The 8171-nt window shown below is 35.2% G+C and overlaps 1 protein-coding gene across 1 annotated transcript; it reads right to left on the bottom strand.

Annotated features, from left to right (window-relative positions):
• Nucleotides 1-783: 783 nt before the first annotated feature.
• LOC148999378 (FCS-Like Zinc finger 14-like) lies at nucleotides 784-5146 on the bottom strand. The gene is made up of 2 exons (XM_089141205.1): nucleotides 4109-5146; nucleotides 784-1674 (listed from the first exon to the last, which is right to left on the bottom strand). Exons 1-2 carry the CDS (start codon nucleotides 4738-4740, stop codon nucleotides 1515-1517), a joined length of 792 nt encoding a protein of 263 aa, XP_088997331.1. The 5' UTR covers nucleotides 4741-5146; the 3' UTR covers nucleotides 784-1514.
• Between the last annotated feature and the right edge of the window lie 3025 nt (nucleotides 5147-8171).

The following is an 8171-nucleotide window of genomic DNA, read 5'->3' as shown; positions in this document are numbered from 1 at the left end:
CCCTAGTAATTCAAAAAGTAAAAAAAATCAATGCCTAATATCCTTGACTCACCAACTTCATCCCAACATAAATGTAATGCTTCATATGTTTTGGTATCTGTTATTATGAGCAAGCTCAATAAGAGAGATGCTTATGCCAATTACTTTTGATATCAATAGCATATGCTTTAAGCATGATTTTAAGGGTTTGGTTGGTTCTCCCTTTCTTAGAATGCATTGTGAAGCTAGAATCTATACCAAACATAACCTAAAAGCTGAGGTTGAAAATGATTTTAAGTCTTTGAATTATAATTGAATAGACATCATGTGTTACATCATCATTCTTTATTTCTTACAAAGACTTCCATCCAATTAGGAACCAACACATGGTGAGAATAATTAAATTGTGACAAAACCAAATTGTCACTGCCAAACATCACCCTCCAACTGATCCATCAATATCCCGTGTTTGGCTATAAACAATCTAGTGTCGACACCTGGGTGCAATTCATTCAAGCCTTCACTATTGCATTTCCTGGTTCTTCCTTCTTTCCCTGCCCTTCTTTCATTTCAATCTTTATATATGATTTGATTGATTGATTGATGATTGATGGATTCTCAACTCAACACAAAGCTTGCCCCATGAGACAAGTTGCCCTTGTGACTAAGGCACCACATTGCTTCAGAGATCAAATGAAAATGTTGCTGTCATCAATTTTTCATATCTTCCAATATTTCACATTATTATTTTACCTTTTTTAGTTGGGGAGGGTGGGTTGGATAAGAAAACTAAGTAGAGATTTCTACGATACTATTGTTATTTGGCAATTTATAGATGGAGGAATGAAGATATACCTAAACATCAGTGTCATTTGATTCAAAATCAACCAAACATTGGCTTCATTTTTTTTTTTGTCCCCTTTTCAGAACAAGCGATTTTTTATATATTGGAGATGCGGATATTACATAATATACCATTAGACAAGATCGAACCCAGAACCTCTCCACTGAGGGGTGTTGGCTTCATTTCCTCGGTCGACCAGCCGAATCTTTTCAAAAAACACAAACTTAAAGATCCTGCTTTGAAATAGATTTTGGAAGTTTCCTTCCTCAACATTCAAAGATGTCTCACATTTAAAAGAGTATACTGATATCAAAATTGCTATGCAGGCATGTAGTAAAATTCCAGCAAATGATGATAGAGAACACATAATAATGATACTGCTATGGAGGGAAAAAAGAGAGCAGCTCTCCAATTCTTTTCTTCCATAATTGGATCCAAACAGTTCCATATCCACTCAATCATCTTCTCTCCATAGTAAAAGAAGTGTTTCCTGTTGAATCCAATCTACAATGATGACCTGTGAAGCTCTCTCAAGTCCACTCTCTCTCTCTCTCTCTATATATATTTTCTCTTCTCTTAGGCCGGAGATGGGGATGGTGATGGTGATGATGACGGTGATGTCTATAACTCATGGGTAAGTCCCATTTTATTCTTGTTCCTTTGTCTTATTTACTATCGGTTTACAATTGTTCTACGCTGCTGCAACCCCTGCTGGATAGAACCCTGAAGCCGAACAAGGAGAAGCAGAGTAATCGAAGGACATCAGTGTCCCAGAAATGCGTTTCTCGTTGTGCTCATCATATATTATCTGTTTGAGCCTACATTCTGAGCTACAAAATGCCTTGTCTCCCCTGCAAGATAGTAAGACACAGACAAGTTTTATCAGTGAAAAAGTCCACAAAAAGGTAAGAAAAAGATTGTTTTCTTCCAACTTAAGTCACCATATCAAAAATCAAATAGGACCACAAGGGTATCTTATGGCTGATATTAATCTACAAGTGGAATGCAGTTCACTACCGACCCAACTACCAACTCACTCAAAAGCAAAAACCACATTCAATGAACATATAGCCAAAAAATGGATCTTTAACATTCAAAACTTCCCAGAATACGTAACATAATAGGCAGTGTAGAGGCAGAGAGAAACTAATAGTTTTGGATAGAGAAAAAGTTATTACTTTGCTAAAGTACTCTAGTTTAACACCCAAAATAAGAGCTTGAGAGCAAAAAGAGCCCAAGAAAATAATAGTCTCTTCCTTTTTGAAACAACTAGTTGGAAGCCAAGATCCAGATATTCCTATTATTAAATAATCTCCAATATTCACAATGGGACTCGTTTGTGTGTTTTTTCTTTCTCGCCCTGCCGGGCAAGGGGGGAGGGAGATGGTAGTGACATGAAAGAACAGGTTTGAAAGCAAAATGGCACTAAGAATAAAAGCTTAGAAACTGGACAACTCAAATGGAATGAACAATTTGACAACGTATTTATGAAACAAAAAGTTCCACAAAACAACTTCCAGTCCCTTGAACTACAGAGCAACCCAGTCATATTAATTGAAAAGAATGGAAGGATAGAGAATTTGCTAAAACTAGACATACAGTTTGAAATTCTTTCCAAACAGCTGTCTCAGAAGTCCTCTGATAAACAGGAAAGAATGTGAATACTTGCTTGTCTTTCAACCAATATAGCAGAATTCAGGTAGTGCCGTACTGGCAATGGTTCTATAGGATTTCAAATAAAAAAAGTAGAGAGATTGGTAGAGCCTGCCCCTAATTGTCTGGGGTCACTACTTTGAAAATAGCTGATGGAATTGGTACCTGTAAATGTATTTATTTAAGAGTGAACCCCCTCCTCCTCCACCAAACACCCCCCCCCGAACAAAAAAAAAGAAAAGAAAAGAAAACCCGAAAAAACAAAGCGCTAAATCTGAAGTCACTCAGCTTTACATTCTGGAACAATATGCTTCCCCTCTTACTCAATGCCATAACTAAAATAATGCAACCATCCAAGGTAATATGAAAATCATATAGTCAGGAAAGCCAAATCCAGCTCATAAGTCTCAAGTGATGAGGTCTACATAAAATGTATCACTCATGCATAATTCTTTCTTCAATAGGACACTGCCCTATATCATCATTACTTGAAAAGATAGTTGAAATTGATTACTTTTGCTGAAACTAATAGGAAGCAAGATTACCGTGCCAATTTTGCTAATGTGGTTATAGGTTAGCCATTAAAAAGGACTCCAATCATAGGGAATCAATTGATTGTTCTGGCTCACTATAACTGGTTAATTGGACTGACAGATAACTATTAACAACAAAATATGGGAAGACTACTTGGGAAAACAAATCTAGTAAGATTGCGAGAATATCAAGTGAAATGGAGAGAACACATTTTAAGCAATCAATGCTTCACAGAAAAGGTATCCGACATCTAAATTGCCTGCGTTTAATGCCAAAGCTGAAATATACAGCCCATTTACTGTTCACTGCATTATAAAGAAAAGCAATTGAAATGTAAATCTGCATCATAATACGACTGAACGTAATCAGATGCCAAATCAAATAGGGTCTCAAGCACCTATTAGATAATGAGGGGGATGCTGTTCCTCACTCCATGGTGCAAGCTTCTGAAGAACTCCTTAAAACAATTTTTAATGGGAATCCAAAAACCGCAAGTTTGTTAGGTTTAAAAGGAAAATTCAGTAAAAACTAAAATTGGAATGAAAAACAAACCACAGATTAATACATCACGTAAGAGAAACTATGAATCAAATCCTTACAAAAAAAAATCATTGTAATAGCAATTAGATTCTATTAATCTGAACTATGCCATTTGACCTGTAAGATACGCATCAAAGCTTGCTCAGGATGACAAGTGACATAGGAACAGGTTTCTACAAAATCCATAGATCTGTATCAGTACATTCCCTATTATAATTCCCAGACCACCAAACCAGGTATCTGATAAACATAAATCCAGAAAACAGCAAGCAAGCTCAAGAATAGCATAATACATCAAAACCAGACCATCAAAGAACTACTAAGGCATAAAGCCACACAATTGAAAACCAAGGCTGAATCCGTAAAGAACTCAACTCTCAACCCACAAACTATTCAATTCATAAAGCATTGTAAAAATTCCAGAAACAACAGAACAGTCTAACCCACAGGTATATCCATCAGAAATCAACAGAAAAACACACAAAAAACCCGTAGATACAGAAGTATCTAAAGAAAGTATGCTTAAAATAGAAAAGATGGCTAATTTTTAATTGATACCTATACATGAAAATGTCCAGTCCATGAAGCTTTTTCTTGCAAAGGTAGCAGCAATTCAAGAAATTAGCAGCCTGAAATGCGGTTCCAGTCCCCACCGCTCCAGCGTAAATGGGTGGAGATGATGCAGGGTGGACTTGTGAATATCCCCAGTTGCCACTACCGCCAGCGGCGGCGGCGGCAGTAACGGTTACTTGGGGCTTGTCATCGAAGTACTCGCGTTTCTTGATGGAATCGTTCCCAAAATGAGCAATAACACAAGTGTAGCTCTCAGACAACTCCATCTCATCCATCTCTGAAACGGACCCGCTAAATTTAGAGACGGGTTTGGCGGAACCGATCGGAATCGGCAGTGATCTTGGCGAAACAGCTATTTTAGGATTTCTGCTACCCTTAGAAGAGTAAAAAGCTTCATGGGTATCATTGCTCTCATTCATAGCAGCGACGATTCCAAGCCCAACAACATCTCCTTGGAAATAATTCCTCGGAGATTTCACCTGGGCCTTCGAATTGAACTCCATCGGAGAAGATGAATTGATAGATTTGGAGCCATGATCGGACGAAATCGATTCAGATAGATTGGTGAAAAGGGAAAGGCTGATAAAGGGTATCTTCTTTCCCGAGGGATCCGACATCGTTGATCACCTCTTCTCAAAAGTTTTCTTCAGTGGGTCTCTCTCAGTATTCTGCTTTGCCTTGGAAAATCTATAGATATTTATACCCACTCCCCACACGAGGAAATTCACTCAAGAGAGAGAAGTTAAGAGAGGAAACGCTACACAGAAAGAAAGAGAGAGATGATCCTAAATCTAGTTGGGTGGGCACGAATTAAATGAGCTATGCTCAACGAGATAGAGATGAGATTCAGGAAAAGCTGCTCTAAATTTCAGAGCAGTTACAAAAAAGTTTCTTTAAGGAAACTACTAATCTAGAGAGAGAAGGGGGAAGGAGAGAGAGAGAGAACTGGCTTTCAGACGAAGACAACCCTTTCTTCTCCTCTCCCTTCTCTGAGCTCCTCTGGATTTCAATTTTGAAGAGAATAAAAAGCTTTTCAACACTCAACAGATACAGAAAACGATTTTGTTTAATTTTATTTTATTTAATTTTTGTAATAATTTCTTGGTTGATAAACATTTTTGTCCTTTTCTTCAATTTATTTATTTATACTCATTTATACGTCTACGTATGTTATTTTAATAATTACATATTATTCCTTTACAATACATCTGTTTTCTCTCTCCAAAAGAAAGTGTTATTCCTTCTTACATCAAAATGGTTATATTTTCTTTTTGTCGTGTAATTCTGGCATGGTTGGAGTTTGGATCATTTCTATTTAGAGGGTAGTATGTGCTCTCGCAACGATTTTTTTTTTTTTATTTTTATAAATTTAGGTGAAGCTTATATAGGACTCATTGAAGGTTTTATTTTTCAAATTTTAATTATTATTTAAATATAGGTACCACCCAATTTGTGGTGAAAAAAAGCGTAGAGGTGATCACTACTTGGTTCTCGGTATCAATGATATAATCAATCGAGGCTGCAACAAGAGTGAGCTGATCGGGTTTATAAAAATAATGATTTTGACCTAAGATCCTAGCTCGACCTTAATCCTAACCCTAATCTTTTAGGTTTTGGTTTAGTTGGCCTAGTGGGTTAGATACAGAATTATGCATTGTTTGATTTTATTTTGTGAATTAGGGTCAGGTCAGGTCCATTATTATAATTATTTTTTTGATAACTAACTTTTCATTTAGCAACAAAAGGAGGAAAATTATTGAGTTACGTAACTTCAGTATCCAAGGTGTAGAAATAAGTCAGTCAATTCTACTCGGCAAAGAGATTGCCTTTATAGCCGGGAAAGTCAGCACAACTATTAATCTCCATTAGAGTAAGATAAAAGGAACAATAAATAAATCAGTTCCTTAGATCCTTAACCACACTTCGCACAAAAGAGATAGCCTTTATAAGAGACGGATGATATCCTTCGGGATTTCCAGCATGGAAGTGAGTTTTGGGTCACGACTTTGCAAATAATGGTACTGTTCTTTGAAATCCAGCTCCATGTTGATCTTCCTTCTTAGCCCCCCTTAAATATATAGTTTTACATTAGTAAACTTAATCTAGGTTCATAACAAAATCACTAGATGAGACAAATTAAATAGATAAACATTTATTGTTCAATTATACCATGATTAAGGATATTGTACAATCTTCTCTTTGTAAATATGACTAAATGAACATATTTATTCAAAATTGAATCCCTTTTTAAATTATAAAGAAAATTTACAGAAGAAAATATAGTCAATCAGTTTTAGAATACACATGAAAAATTAAGAAATTATATTTATTTATTTTAATATTATAAAAATAAAAATATAATAAATAATCCTCAAAATAAGAGAAGAATGATGTGGGGACGTTTATTTGGTATTTCCAAGTGAACCCACTTGCTTCATATTGTAATGTCAAATTTTTTTTTCCTTTTTAAATACTGTTATTATTATTATTTTTTAATTTTCTAATTACGAGAGAAATTATTACTAAACTTGAAATTTATTTTACCTAAAAGAAGTATTTTAAATTTATTAGTAGAAAGATGTGAGCCAATACGGAAAAGCTTCTCACAAGAAGAGTGTGAGGCTTTTGAGGTGAAAAGGTGAAGCATAAATAAAAGAGAAGAAATCAATATCTCTTTTTTAGCCAACCAATCATTAAAAAGATGTTTATAGCTTTTTTATTTTTCATTATAAAATATCTATGATTTTTTAAACCTATGGTCCTTAAAAAACTTTCTTACAAAACGACAAAATATCATCAAGTGGACAAAAAGGGCATTTATTTTTCTCATATTGACATATATGTCCCCAGAGGACCAGGTTTTGACATGCATCTTTTGAATGTTCTTGACTAGATAATTATTTCAGGAATACACACGGAAAAATATATCGGCGAAATTCGTCAAGTTTGCCAGTGGGCAAAATAAAAATGTTATCGAAACCGACATTACAAAATTTCGCCAAAAAATCGAAGATTTTCCGGCGAAACTTCCAAACTTCGCTGGCGAAACTAATCTAAATCTCTCTGTGTCTCTCTCTACTTCCGTCTTTCTTCTTATGCCTCTTCTTATTAATCTGAGATAAGTCGTGTTTTCAAAATTCCAACTGAAATTGTTGACTCTTTTAACTTCATCTTCTTCGTCTGAGTAATGGGTGTGAACTACCCTTTCAAGAACTTGCAGTTGCAGAGAAGAACTTGCAGTTGTAGAGAAGGATACTCGCTTTCAAGAACTTGTAGTTGCAGAGAACTTGCAGTTGCAGTTGCAGAGAAGGATGGAAAGATGGAAAATCCGCTTTCAAGAACTTGCAGTTGTAGAGAAGGATGGAAGGGAGGAAGCTTCCGGCGAAAGCCCTTCAACGCATCGCCGATATTCCAGCGAAAGTTCGCTGGGTTGGTTGGTTCGCTTCGAACCGGCGATACCCAGTGAACTTCCATTCTTTGGGAATACATTCCAAACATCTTTCAGCTCTTGAATACAACACATATTAACAAATAAAAGAACAAATTACTTGTACTTGTACACCCCTTAGATTGCTAATGATAATGATTATATCCCCAAGAATTTATTATATTACATGCATCTCCTATGCCTAATACCATTAGTTTAATTTAAAAGACATATTTGCCCTTGTTAGATCTTCTAATACCATGTCTTATCTTTTCTTCTTTGATTCTTTTTCTTTTTTGAAAGTCAAAACGGGTCAGAGTGTAAAGGAGGGAAATTTGGAAATTCAGAAAATATAATAGATCCTGAGTAAAATATAAATTTCAAGAGATGTAAATGTAATAATATGTAAACTTAAGGTGTCTATATCTAGTTTGCTCTAAATAAATAATATGATTCACATTTTTGAGAAATCTATTCAAAAGTTTTCATTTATTATTGGCTTTTCAGTTAAATCATCTTTTCTTGTTAATAAATTGTTTCTATTTTCTTGATTTCTTAAGCAATCATGTTTGCCATGTTCTCCACTCCATGGGATATTTATGAAGAGTTTCGAAAAAGGTA

This window comes from Hakea prostrata, unplaced genomic scaffold, assembly GCF_041222555.1.
Source record: "Hakea prostrata isolate BN-2017 unplaced genomic scaffold, UWA_Hpros_2 contig_12, whole genome shotgun sequence".
Lineage (NCBI taxonomy): Eukaryota > Viridiplantae > Streptophyta > Magnoliopsida > Proteales > Proteaceae > Hakea > Hakea prostrata.
Note: the sequence above shows the minus strand (reverse complement) of the source record. Positions and strands in the feature narration are given on the sequence as shown.

Excerpts from the sequence above, each read along its gene's own strand:
- LOC148999378 (XM_089141205.1), bottom strand. The coding sequence starts at position 4,740 with ATGTCGGATCCCTCGGGAAAGAAGATACCCTTTATCAGCCTTTCCCTT. Across the intron at positions 1,675-4,108 it reads CTGGACATTTTCATGTATAG|GGGAGACAAGGCATTTTGTA; the intron begins GTATCAATTAAA and ends ACTATCTTGCAG.